The 14,939-nt window shown below is 40.8% G+C and overlaps 1 protein-coding gene across 1 annotated transcript; it reads right to left on the bottom strand.

The window, feature by feature from the left end:
- Positions 1-36: 36 nt before the first annotated feature.
- LOC146907801 (uncharacterized) lies at positions 37-13,937 on the bottom strand. Its single transcript, XM_085729166.1, has 3 exons — positions 13,602-13,937; positions 11,796-13,487; positions 37-420 (listed from the first exon to the last, which is right to left on the bottom strand). The coding sequence occupies exons 1-3, from the start codon at positions 13,935-13,937 to the stop codon at positions 37-39; spliced, it is 2,412 nt and encodes an 803-aa protein (XP_085585292.1).
- Positions 13,938-14,939: the final 1,002 nt, after the last annotated feature.

Raw genomic sequence — 14,939 nt, 5'->3', positions numbered from 1 at the left:
ATATAAGGTTACAATGTAACAGTAGCTATCAATTAATTATAGGTAATATGCCCCACAAGCTGGAGTATGGATGTCCAAAAGTCCAAGCTTGGAGATTAAACCAGAAAATGCAGAAGGTGATAATTGTTTGGTTAGAACATCAGCTAGTTGAGCAGAAGAAGACACTGGCAAAAGATGAATGAGACCAGATTGAATGCGTTCTCTAATAACATGACAATCGATTTCGATGTGCTTTGTCCGCTCATCGAAAGAAGGATAGTGAGCGAGATAAATAGCCGATTTGTTATCACAATACACCATAGCAGGAGCATCAAACTCGACTCCCAAATCTTTAAACAAGTAATGCAACCATTGAAGCACACAAGAAAGGCTTGCCAAAGCTCTATATTTTGCTTCAGACCGAGAAACTGTTGATTGTTTCTTTGATTTCCATGATATCAAAGATGTGTTTTATCTTGGTTTTCGGGTGTCAAACATTGATCACGTTTGAACCTTTTAAACCGGTGATATCTTATTTTTTCTTGGGAAGGGAAAAAGTAAGCAAAACCCTTGAGAATCGAGGTCCGGGAGTTGTTTTCGCTACGGGAAGGTGTTAGGCACCCATAACGACTATAGTATCCTATAGGAACCGTCTTTAATTTCTACGCGCGCGCTCTATTTTTTAAATGCTATTTTGAAAGTGTTTATTTAAACCTAAAAGTATTCTAAGTGAAGAATTGGAGGGAGAAGAATGTTTTTGGATTTTTATTTTAGTTGAATTGAAGGAATTTTGTTCCTTGCCTACGTACCCGTTTAAGGGATCAAATCCACCGTAGTTCTCTTTCAAAAAATGTTTTTGTCTTTGTTGGTTGATTTTAAGTTTGAAAATGGGTTTTGAAGAATAGAAAGAGGCCTCAAGGGCATGAGATTTATGAAAAGGTGAGGTGTAATTAGTTATTTGCAAAAACAAGTCAAAGTATGATTAAAATTTGTTGAAATTTGATTAAGAAAATAAAAGGAAAATTCAATGGGGTTTTGACCCCAAGGTTTATTATGAAAAATGCTTGAGTGAAGTTGTTCACATTTGTTTGGAAAATTGGTTTTTTCTAAGTATAAGTCCTTGGCATTCATCTAAACATACAATCCTAAACATACATCTAAACATGCATATCCTAGCTATATTATAGTGATGTGTGTGCATGTGTCGGTGTTTGTGTCGGTGTACATTATTAGAGTCCATTGTCCTTTACATCATACCTTAGATACATTCTATGGCCTCTTTGCCAAGAAAATTAAAAGTGCATGAAGGAAAAATATTACAAAACTCCTAAGTGTTTACATTCTAACTTTGGTACAAATTAAATTGCAAGAAAGAAATAGAGATGAATATGGGATGAAATGGAGATGCTTATGAAATGATGAAACGTGAAATGAAAGGAGTTAGTAGCACATGACAATATCAAAGGAAATGAAGCAAGAGAAACACTAGAACATAAAGGATAGAAAATGAGTGCAAACATGGTTAAAATTGGTTCATAGAGTGCAAGAACCATACGACCTATAATTCTCACATTCCAATACATTTTTAAAGGTTTAGAATCAGGTCTTGGAATGGGAATTAAGGCAACATGATTTACTTGGCAACTTAAAACAAATTTTAAGCATATTTGCATTATTTAACTACACAATGACTTGTAAGCTAAGTAACTAATCAAGATTCACATACGTGCAGTAAAATCAAACACAAACAGTAGCAATAAACCCACAAAATCATCTAACATGTATCACAAACAATTATCAAGAATTTGAAATAGGATTAGACAAAATTTTCATGGATCTTCACAAAAAGACAAAGAAATAAAGCAAGGAAATGCAATAGTATTTTTCATCAAGATTTTAAGTAAACAAAATGCATAAAAACACCACAAAAATTAATAGAAACATGTACAAAAATTTGTAGAATTTTTCAAGTAATTTTGATCATGAACAGAGGTGAAAAAAAGCAAAACAGTGTGTCAAATAGCAAGAAAGCAAGCAAAAACCCAGAAAACCCAAGGAAACGACCCAGGCCCAAGGTCTTGATGGATCCTGGACTATCCAAATGCACTGAGAGCGTTGGATTGATCCAGCCCCATGAAAACCCTAGATCTAAGGGTCTATATTGAAAGGCGCATGGTAACACAGATCAAGTGCACAATAGGAATGAATCTAGGCCGCACACGTCACCACCTAGCGAATCAAACGGCGAAAAACGTAGGAAAGACTGGTCTGAAGGTGAACCAGACTGGTTCAAACGAACCGGTCTGGTTCACACTCTTATAAAAACGTAGGGACCGGTCTAATTTCATTCCAAACCTAGGTTTCTCTTTCTTCTCTTCAGACTCTCTCGTTCTCTCTCGTTCTCTCATGGATTCTCTTATGACTTTCACACATCAAACATGATTTTGGACCATAAGCTATGAATCAAATCACAAATTATCATAGAACAGACACAAAACACTTTGATCTGGCTATTTTTCTGAAGAAAGTTGTTCGAACCGTTCGATTTTGACATTTTTGAAGAAAATGAGTTCGAAACGTTTCGATCTACAAGTTCTTTGAAGAAGAGTGTTCAAAACGTTTCGATCTTCATGTTTTACACAGGTTTGATTTTGGATCTTTACGGTTTTTTAGGGTTTCAACTTTCTTTTCGAATTTTTCTGAATCAAAACCCTAATTCGAACTACTTTCTTCATTAATCATGGATTTGAAACTAGGTTTATGAAATAAACGGTAAATCTTGAACGATCTGCATTTTTAGGGTTTTGTTTCGAACTCCTTCGAATCTTTTCCAAAATCTTTCTTCGATTCACCGTTTATTTGTGATTGTAAGCCTTCGTTGAGCTTTTTGCGATGAAAAACGAAGAAGTTTGGATGATTACCTGAATTTGATTCGGAGATTCGAACAAAAAATGATCCACGCAGCTTTGAATTCTTCTGGTAGGCTTCGAAACCGAAAATAAATCGGTGTTTTGATCTTCCTTTTCTTCGAACTGTGATCTTGCTTCAATTCCTCTTCTTCTCACTCTCTTCGAACTGTGATCGTACAATTTCTTTGAAATTGTGCTTGAATTGCAGTTTTTCAATTCGATGATGAAGATTCGAATATGAATCTCTGAGAATTGCTGTAATTTCACTTCAATTCGATTCAATTTCTCGTTCTGAAATTCTAGGGTTCTTCATCATGTTCTTTGTGTTCTTGAGAAACGGTTAGGATTTTGATTTGTTTGGGGGAAGAGAGAGAAACGAAAGAGTGTTTGTGCTGATTTGGCACGTTGTGTATGGATTCTGTTACTGCATTGATGAATTGGCTCCTTTTATAGGCTGCCAAGTGGCCTTGGTGGCCAATGAAAGCTTGCCACCTGTTCTGGACTTGTAACTAATTCGTCTTTGGACAAATTCTGAATTCTGGGCCTTTTTGCAATTTTTGAAGGTTGGAGGACCATTCTGCAAATTAAAAAACCAAAGGGACAAAACTGCAAAAGGGAAAAGAGGACTTAATTGCAATTTAAAAAAAAGACTTAAAGAAGAAAGTTGAAGTAAAAAGGACCATTTATGCAAAAATGCGAAATTAAGGCCTAAAAAGAAAACTAAAAGGGACTTGAATGCAATTTTGGACACTTTGGACTTAAAAAAAAAAAAAACTAAAAATAAAATTGAAAATAAAAAATGATAATTTGACTAAACGTAAAGTGAAACGTCTAAAATTTGGCAAAACGGACTAAAACGAACCAATGGCCTAAATGAGGTACTTTAAAGTAACCTCTCTCTGCCGAAATTTCGTGTGAAATGACCAAAATGCCCCTGGGGCTAAAACAGCTGTAAATGACTCAGATGCACACTTTTTAAAATGGATTTTTTTACAAGAAATTGAAGCAAAGACTTATACAAGCAAAATTAAAAAACTCAGAGATAACTTTTAGGATTTGAACAGAGTTTTGACACTTGAAATGACCAAAATGCCCCTAGGGGCAAAACTGGCATAAAAATGACTTCTCATGCAAATTTTGAAATGGATTTTGACATAGAAGGAAATGAAGACTTATTCAAACTATTTGAAAGGACTCAAACAAATTTTTAAAGATGGAAAGAAATTTTGACATAGGAAATGACTAAAATGCCCTTGCATGTAAATTTTGCAAATAACATTGAAATAAAACACAGAGAAAGATGCAATTGATCAGAGATATATCAAATGGCTTGAAATACAAGAAAAGAAGAATTGAGTTAGTATTTTTAGGTCCAAAATTAGGGTATAACAGCTGCCCCTATTTAAGTTTCTTTGTCCGGAGAGTCAAGAGACGAAGTCTTTGGGTTGACGGGACGAAGATACTTAAATATTAACATTTGCACTGCTTTTGGACATAAAAATACGTTTTCAGAGTTTCAAAAATATGAATGCCATGCATCATTTTGATTATGAATGCAAGACAAACAACTGGAGTCTATGGAACCTATCATGTCACTGGGGATTCAGATAGACACTGTCAGGGTAGACAAACCAGGGATAGAAAGTAAGGTACAAGCTGCTCTTTGGGTCGAACTAGTCACTTGACCAAGGAATACAAAACAAGAGATAGGTGCAAGCTGTTCTTGGGATTGAACTTGGCACTTGACCGGAAACATAGACACATAGGCAGATACGAGCTGTTCTTTGGATCGAACTTGACACTTGGTCGAAAATACAAACAGGTAGGCAGACACAAACTGTTCTTTGGGATTGAACTGGCTGTTTGGCTGGAGACATAGGCAAAAGGGTTGATACAAGCTGTTTCTTTGGATCGAACTTGCTTGTTGGATTATCACCACGTCATGTGGGAGGGTGCAGACTGTTCTCTTAGAACGAACTTGTCGTTTGACCGATGACGAAGCATAAGCTGGGTTCAAACTGTTCTTCAAATTGAACTTGCCGTCTGACCGATAACAGAGCATGAGCTGGGTACAAACTGTTCTTCAAATCGAACTTGCCGTTTGTCCGGAAGCATAGGTGTATGAGCAGGTACAAGTGGTTCTTTTTTGGATCGAACTTGGCACTTGACCAGTAACAAGATACAAATTGAGAGTCTGGTTTAACAAGATACCAATTGAGGGTAAATTGTCATTGACCTGATTTGCAAATAGACATGACCATTTTTGTTGGCCCAAGAGTAAATTGAGAGTAAATTGACATCGATTTGAATTGAAAGTTGACATTGAAAGAGAGATTGTAGGTTGAGAATTGAGATTGAGCATAGACATAGACATAGACATTGGATTGAGAGTTGAAATTGACATTGGAATTGGATTGAAATTGGATTGAAAATTGACATTGACATTGGATATTGTCATTGGAATTGGAATTGACATTGACATTGACATTGATATTGACATTGGATATTGACATTGACATTGGCATTGGAGATTGTCATTGAGATTGGAATTGAAATTGGAATTGAAATTGGAGATTGGAAATTGCTTCGAATTGAAATTGAAATTGAGATTGCTTCGAATTTGACAGTTGACATTGAAATTGAGATTGCTTCGAATTTGACAGTTGACATGATTGGATTTGACAGTGGAATTGGAATTGAAATTGAAATTGAATTTGACAGTTGACAGTTGGATATGCAACACGTATGTATGGTATAGCAAGATTATTGGATGTATGAGCACATAAAATGCATGATTATGCATGTATGAATGCTTGGAATGCATGATTGATTGGCAGTTGGACAGAGAAGCTTCACAAAGGCAGACGAAACATTGGAAGATTGGGCACGTAGTGGCTCGTGCTGCAACATATTCACAGGGGAAAACCTCTTTGGAAAAGACCGTCGTTGAGAGACGTATCGAAACCATGGCTGAGGGCAATAAAACTTGTAAAGGATAGACCCTTGAAGGGTTCTTGGATACAGGTCGCCATTGCTAGGCGTGTCAGTGCTGGGTAAACATTGGATGTTCGCATCTGTGGTCAATGCTTTTTCAATACTTCATTCTTTCATTTTTCATTTTCAATCCCCATTTTTGCCTGAACCGCCCTTTCGGGTTTTCGATTCACCGGGGAATAAATATTCTTTTCATTGCCCCATTTTTGCCTGAATTGCCTTCATAGGTTGTCAATCAGCGGGGTGCTCATTTTTGCCTAAGCCGCCCTTTCGGGTCTTCAACTTAGCGAGCTTTTCATTTTCATTTTTTCATTTTTTCATTTTCATTCTGTTTTTCATTCTTGCCATTGACCACAGATCATCCCGGGGAGTAACCTGCTTGTGACATGTATTGAAATAGACATTGATATTCATTTATTCATGCATGTTTCATTGAAATGTACCCTGTTGCTCAGGTTTGCTTTCAAAATAGCCAGAAAAAGATTTTTCAATTTTCAAAAGATGTTTGCTTCAGACATTGACATGATCAAATAGAAAGAAAACATTTTGTATATAGCATTGAAAGTAGAAAGAAAAAATAGAATTTCAAACAATAGAAAGGCTCAAATTGATGTAAGAGAGTGAGAGTCATCCGAAGGCATGACTTCACGGATTTACAAAGCTTGGAAAATGGTAATTTTATTGGTTGGTGGTACATTGAACACGATGACCGCTACATTTCATAGAAATTTTGAATTCACAAGTACAGAAGCCTCTGATGAAGAAGATCATTGACAGTTGCAGATGCCCCAAGGGGTGATGGTGATTTGCCAGATATAGTTACTTGTCTTTTATTGACCTCATTTTTGCATGAACCGCCCTTTCGGGTTTTCGGCTCATCGAGGCGCTCATTCTTGCCTGAGTTGTGTACAATCTCAGCGAGCTCTTTCATATTCATTTTTTGTCCCTAACTTTTGCCTGGATCGCCCTTTCGGGTTTTCGATCCACCGGGAAGCGCATTTTTGCCTAGGCCGCCCTTTCGGGTTTTCGACCTACCACGCTGTTCTTTTCTTTCTAGACAAAGTATTTCTTGACTATATCGGCATTAACAGGATTTGGGAGTTCAACACCATCCATGTGTGTAAGAATCAAAGCACCACCAGAGAAAGCCTTCTTGACAACATAAGGACCTTCATAGTTAGGTGTCCACTTGCCCCTTGGGTCGGGTTGCTGACTTATTCTTCTTTTCAATACAAGTTCGCCTTCCTTGAATTCTCGAGGTCGGATTTTCTTGTCAAAAGCATTCTTCATTCGCACTTGATACAACTGTCCATGAGTCATAGCATCCATACGTTTCTCTTCAATCAGATTCAATTGATCATACCGACTTTGACACCATTCAGCCTCAGTCAACTTTGCTTCCATGATCACTCGAAGAGATGGAATCTCCACTTCCAGAGGGAGAACTGCTTCCATACCATACACCAAAGAGAAAGGAGTTGCCCCGGTTGAACTGCGTACTGTAGTACGGTAACCATGCAGGGCGAAAGGTAGCATTTCATGCCAGTCCTTGTAAGTAGTGACCATCTTCTGAACAATCTTCTTGATATTCTTGTTAGCGGCCTCAACTGCACCATTCATCTGAGGTCTATAAAGAGAAGAGTTGTGATGTTCAATTTTGAATTCTTCACATAAAGCTTGCATCATACTATTGTTCAGATTGGAACCATTGTCAGTGATGATCTTGTTGGGAACACCATATCGACAGATGATGTTATTCTTGATAAACTTCACTACCACTTGCTTGGTCACATTTGCATAGGAAGCAGCTTCAACCCACTTAGTGAAATAGTCAATTGCCACTAGGATGAAACGATGTCCATTGGAAGCCTTCGGTTCAATTCTTCCGATCATGTCAATGCCCCACATTGAGAAAGGCCATGGGGAAGAGATAACATTGAGAGCATGTGGAGGCACATGAATCTTGTTAGCATAAACTTGACATTTGTGGCATCTTTTGGCATGTCTGTTGCAGTCACGTTCCATAGTTATCCAGTAATAGCCGGCTCTTAACAATTTTCTTGACATGGCGTGACCCGAAGCATGGGTCCCAAAGGTACCATCATGTACATCATGCATCAATTTCTCAGCTTCTTGTTTGTCAACACATCTCAACAAGACCATGTCATAGTTCCTCTTGTATAGGATTTCTCCGTCCAGAAGGAATTTGCTAGCCCATCGTCTCAAGGTCTTTTTATCTCTGTTGGAAGCACCAGGTGGATATTCTCGATTCTGCAGGAATTGTTTGATGTTGTAATACCAAGGCTTTTTATCATTCACATCTTCCTTAGCCTGATCTGGCATATTTTCAATGGTAAACACATGAGCGGGTCTATCAAGACGTTGCACCTTGATCACAGGCACATCATTCCAGTGATTCACACGAAACATGGAAGACAAAGTAGCGAGAGAATCAGCCATCTGGTTTTCATCCCGAGGGATATGGTGCAGCTCGACCTTGGTAAAGTATGTCAATAGACGTCTTGCATAGTCACGGTAAGGAATCAGCTTCTCATGATGAGTCTCCCATTCACCTTTTATTTGATTAATAACAAGTGCAGAATCTCCATAGATGTCAAGGTGCTTAATTCTCAGATCGAGGGCTTCTTCAATGCCCAAGATGCATGCTTCATATTCGGCTATGTTGTTTGTGCAGTCAAAGGTTATTCGAGCGGTGAAAGGAATGTGGTGCCCCTGAGGAGTTACAATGATGGCGCCAATTCCCTTACCATAAACATTAACAGCACCATCAAACACCAATCCCCATTTGCTATTCGGGTCCGGCCCTTCATTGATCAGTGGTTCTTCACAGTCTTTCGCCTTCAAATACATAACTTCTTCATCAGGGAAATCAAATTTAATTGGCTGGTAATCATCAAGAGGTTGACAAGCAAGATGCTTAGCAAGGACACTTCCTTTGATTGCTTTCTGAGCTTTGTACACAATATCATATTCAGACAACAACATTTGCCAACGTGCGATCTTTCCAGTAACAGCAGGCTTTTCAAAGATGTACTTGATTGGATCCATTCGGGATATCAACCAAGTTGTATGATTCACCATATAATGACGCAGGCGTTTGGCAGCCCAAGCTAAGGCACAACATGTCTTTTCAAGCATTGTATACCGAGTCTCACAGTCGGTGAACTTCTTGCTCAGATAGTAGATGGCATGCTCTTTCTTACCAGTCTCATCTTGCTGACCGAGAACACAACCCACTGAATCATCCAACACTGACAGATACATAATCAAAGGCCTTCCTTCCACTGGTGGGACGAGGATAGGTGGTTCCAACAAGTATTCTTTAATGCTATCAAAAGCTTCTTGACATTCATCATTCCATACAACAGGCTGATTCTTTCTGAGCAATTTGAAAATTGGACCACAAGTAGTAGTCATGTGAGATATAAATCTTGAAATATAATTCAGACGTCCGAGGAAACCTCTGACTTGCTTCTCAGTTTGAGGGGCCGGCATCTCTCTAATGGCTCGGACTTTGTCAGGATCAACTTCAATGCCTCTCTGGCTGACAATGAAGCCTAGCAACTTTCCAGATCGTACACCGAATGTGCATTTGTTAGGATTCAACCGCAGCTTGTACTTTCTTAATCTTTCAAACATCTTTTTCAAATACACAACATGCTGCTCTTCATCACTTGATTTCACAATCATATCATCAACATATACTTCAATCTCTTTGTGAATCATATCATGAAACAGAGTGGTCATACCCCTTTGATAGGTAGCACCAGCGTTTATCAAGCCGAATGGCATCACTTTGTAACAGAACGTCCCCCACGGAGTGATGAAGGACGTCTTTTCTCTATCTTCAGGAGACATTCGTATTTGATTATAACCAGAGAAACCATCCATAAAGGAGAACACTTTGGATTGAGCAGTACTGTCAACAAGCACATCAATATGAGGCAATGGGAAGTTATCTTTTGGACTGGCTTTGTTCAGATCTCTATAATCAACACACATTCGAACCTTCCCATCTTTCTTTGGCACTGGCACAATGTTGGCAATCCACTCAGGATATTCAGCTGTCATGAGGAAACCCGCATCAATTTGCTTCTGTACTTCAGCCTTGATCTTAAGAGCCATGTCTGGACGAGACCTTCTCAATTTCTGTTTGACAGGAGGACATTCAGGTCTTGTCGGTATCCGATGTTCCACAATCTTGGGATCTAGACCCGGCATATCTTCATAGGACCATGCAAAGACATCTGGATAATCATGGAGAAGCTGAGTAATCTTCCTTTTCACTTCTGGCTCAAGTGCAGCACCAATCTTGATCTCTCGCTTGTTCTCTTCAGTACCCAGGTTGATGAGTTCAATCTCTTCCTGGTGAGGCTGAATGGCTCTTCTTTCCTGCTCAAGCAGTCGAGTGATCTCATACGGTATCTCTTCATCACCATCCTCATCTCCAGCTTCATATACAGGGAATTCAAAATTTGGAGGAACCATAGGGTCACTGTGTTCAATGGGTTTATTATGGTTCAATCTGCATAATATGATTGGGATGATTTTAGAAAAAGTTTTTCATGCAGATTTTTGAAATTAATAAGAAAAAAAACAGATGTTTTGGTTTTTTCTGGCATTACCATTATTTCCAAGGAAAAGGCACTAAAAAGTAAAAAACAAAGAGTCGTGAGAAAGACGACAACTTTTATTGATAACGGCAATGCCGAAACAAACACGCCCTTACAATGATATCACTTTCACCTTGGGCAGAGCGAAAGGATTGTTATTTTGAAAACAAGAAAACATGAGCAACAAGACACATTACATGGAAGCATGCATGACTAAGGGAACATCAATGGCCTCCCAATTTCTCACAGTGCCTCCTGGTACAACAAATGTAGGCACGTGACTACCTTCAGCATCATCTTCAGTAATAGCATTGATGAACCCAGCACTGTAAAAGGTTCCCTTTGAAACAGCAGATGTCGGGGAGAATCCAAGGCCCTCTTTACGTTTGTTTTCCAAGATCTGAATCACTTTGCCCCAGCCAGCAGCTTGCCCTGCTTGAACAGCCTTCTGGGCGTCCTTCAGTGAAGCCATGCTAGCACCAGCCCTCCGGGGCTCTGCACCCTCAACAGTCAAGCCTTGAAACGACGTCCCTTCAGCGGACCCTGCTTCAACACAAGAGAACGATGATACCTGGCTAACTAGATATGCTTCCTCACCATGCACAGTGACAATCTTACCATTCCTCATGAACTTGAGCTTCTGATGCAAAGTGGAAGTTACCGCTCCAGCGTCATGGATCCATGGTCTTCCGAGGAAACAACTGTAGGAAGCATTGATATCCATGACTTGGAAAGTAACTTGGAATGTCTCTGGACCAATGGTAATTGGCAAGTCTACCTCCCCGAGAACATCCTTGCGTGATCCGTCGAAAGCCTTAACCAGATAGCTACTCCCCCTCAAGGAGATTCCATGATGGCTCAGTTGTCTTAATGTGGACTCAGGCATTACATTCAACGATGATCCAGTGTCCACCAAAACGTTAGATATCATATCAGACCCACAGTGCACCGAGATGTGTAGAGCCAAGTTGTGGTGCTTCCTTGCTTCGGGGAGCTCATCGTCACCAAACCCCAAGTTGTTGCAGGCAGTAATATTACTCACTATCCCATCAAATTGATCCACAGAGACTTCGTGGTCAACATAAGCTTGCTCCAGTATCTTCATTAACACCTTCCTGTGAGCTTCTGAGCTCATAAGTAGAGACAAGATGGATATCTTTGATGGGGTTTGTAGCAGCTGGTCAACAATCTTATAGTCACTTTTCTTGATAAGCCTCAGGATTTCGTCCAGATTGGACTCTTCAATAGATTGGCCTGCTGGGCCGGTGTTCTTGTCAACAGGAGGAGCAACTGGTGGTGTTATTGTGGCAATAGGTGTCACCACCTTCTTTTGAAACAAGGGTGGACGGATCTTTCCACTTCTCAGAGTTGTAATTTCACCGGCAACATTGTCAACTGTAGCTGGGGATATCAGAGGCACCTCCACCCCGTTTTCAACCATGGTTGCATTGTATTTGTAGGGAATTGCTTTGGTAGAGGTATAAGATACCGGACCAGGTAGCCTGATCACCAAAGGCTCAACATTTCTCATCTGAGATACACTTTCAACAGGGGAGTCATGGAACACTGGCACAATCACACATACGTCGCTGGCAATCAAGTACTTGTCATCCATCAGGCTCTGAATATCACTTTGCACCACACAACAGCCCATGGAATTCTGAAGACATCCTAAGCAGGAAGCATGATCATGATTGAACAAAGAAGCCTGGCAAAGTTTGACATGTAATGGCACCAAGGGAGTAACAACATTGCGGACATCCAACATGGGATCCTCTTGAGGAACGGGGACCCCTTCAAAAGCCTCAATCATATTAACAGCAGCATGGTTCGGAAGCGGATTGTCAAGGACATGAGGAACACTATTCTCAAAAGTCAACCGTCCCTTTTCTATCAGGTCTTTCACAATATATTTCAGAGCAAAGCAACCTTCAACATCGTGGCCTTGAGCACCCTGATGGAATTCACATGTTAAGTCCTGTCGGAACCTGGGAGGCAATGGATTAGGCGGAGGCTTGCCTGGTCTAGTGACGCAGTGTCCCTTTGCCAGCAGAGTTGGGAGCAGCTCACCATACCGCATTGGTATTGGTGGAAAAGAAGGTTTGGGTCGGGGACCCTGCTGTTGCTGCCGTTGCTGTTGAGCAGGAGGCTGTTGTTGTGTTTGCTGAGGGATAGCATTGACGGGCATTGGTGGTTGACCCGGTGGTAGAAGATATTGCTGATAAAATGGTGGGAAGAAAGGGTGTTGAGAGTATTGCATGTAGTGATAAGGCAGAGGTAATTGTGTAGCAGCTGCAGATGGGTTACCAGACACCATTCCTACGTCAGATTCTTTCCTCTTGTGATGACCGTTACCATACTTCTTTGGTGCGCTGTTTGAAGATTCACCCTTCTCAAGGACAATAATACCATCTCGGACAGCCTCCTCTAGGCGAGTTCCCATTGTAACCATATCAGCGAAGTTGTTCGGAGCAGAGACTATCATTCTCTCCTTATATTCCTTCTTCAGAGTCTTCAGGAATGTCTGCGTTAATTCTTCCTCATCAAGTCGGGGAGAGACACGGGCAGCTGCCCCTCTCCACCTCTGAGCATATTCTCGAAAGGTTTCATCTGATTTCTGAGATAGGGCCTTGAGAGAGTCCCTATTTGGCCTCAGACGGGTATTGAACTCATATTGACCTTCGAAAGCAGCAGCGAGTTCCTCAAAGGTATGGATGTTATCTTTGCTCAGACTAGTGTACCAATCTGCTGCATCATCTGTCAAGCTACTCTGGAAGCAATGGATCATCAGTGCGTCATTGTCGGCGTAGTTAGCCATCTTTCGGACATATCGGATAACATGGTTATGTGGGCAAGAAGTCCCATTGTACTTGTCAAATTCTGGCTCTTTGAATTTCTTAGGAACCTCGAATCGGGATACCAAGCATAGATCACGAGCTTTAGCAGGAGCACCATTGTTTCCTCGGCTAGCCTTGACCTCGCGGAGTTCTCCAGCCAACTCCCTTAACTGTCTCTTCATAGCTTCCATTGCGGGATCTTGTCCACGCGGAGTATCAACATCAATCACCTGTTGCACAGTGTGTACAATAGGGTCGGTAACAACAGTGGTTACTTGAGGCATAGCAGTAGACACAGGAATCTGTCCTTGACCAGCAACACCAGAGACACCAGCAGCAGTATTAGGAGAGTAGTAAGCTGAGAGGCCATAAGGACGGCCGTTGGGCATAACAAAACGAGCATCAGTAGTCACAGTAGACAGTGGGATAGAGGGAATCACCTCAGCGGTAACTGGAACAGAAGTGGCTGGTTGTTCTTGTGAAGCCATCATAGCGGACATAGCGTCATGAGCCTTAGCCAAGTCTTCTTTCATAGCAGCCAATTCGGCACGGAGCTGAGCATTTTCCTCTTCAAAGTTAGCCATCATTCTTCTCTTGTGAAATCTTGTTTGATGAATTCTGTCTGGTTGGTAGACTTTGCGAGTACGAGCCACTTTTCAGACTGCGGCGGACAAAACCAGGAGGCAATGAGCACGAGAGAAGTTTTTTGTGACCAATGAATGCATATGATGCATGAAATGTGTTAATGCATATGCAAAAAAGACTCTTTTTAGGTTATCGAAGGGTTTTAGACAAACTAGAAACTTGTAAACATTACTAAACAACAATTAACATAAACGGGAAACAATCAACCGACATATAGTTTTACAAGACGATTTCAACGTAAACAAATGGAAATCCTCAAGCATAGGAAGTGGAAGCATCATCCTCAGACTCAGACTCGTAGCTGCAGTATCGTGCATAGAAGTCACGGGCACCCCTAGCCTTCTTAGAGTCTCTCATAAGCAACCTATCTTTCTCTTCAATCTCCCTCTTAGCCTTAGCTAACTCTTTCTTCAGTGTCAAGACCTCATGAGTCTGCTGCTCATCCTTTCCATCCAAAGTCATGATCAAGTTCTCAGCCTCATAGTATCTAGCTCTCCACTGATGCTTCTCCCGACTCTCCATAGCTAGATGCTCCTGGTACATCTCCTGGGTAGGTGGGAGTAGAGGCAAAGACATGGTAGGAACAGTTGCAGACACATATCTCATAGAGGGATAAGGCATACCAATCTCCTCAGCTTGGTTTATCACCCACTGTGTATAGGCCTCATGAGCGATACCGGACCTCACACCCATATGCTTTACCTCTTTCTTCCGAAGCTTGGTCCAAGCTTGCATGAAATCTTCTCTAATTCCGGTGGGAGCATTGGAGTATTGAAAGAAGTAAGGGGCCGTAGCAAGATTGATGGGCTTATCTTTCATCGGGAAACCAAATTGTCGCAAAGCAAGCTCCGGGTTATAGTTGATTCCACCCCGGGTACCAAGAAGAGGTACATTAAGAAACTTTCCACCACCAAAGATAATTTCCTTGACTCTAGAAGCTG

This window comes from Medicago sativa, chromosome 7 (genome assembly GCF_051527215.1).
Source record: "Medicago sativa cultivar Bolivia chromosome 7, Bolivia_mono, whole genome shotgun sequence".
In the NCBI taxonomy this organism is placed as follows: Eukaryota; Viridiplantae; Streptophyta; class Magnoliopsida; order Fabales; family Fabaceae; genus Medicago; species Medicago sativa.
This window is presented reverse-complemented; position numbering and strand designations above follow the sequence as displayed.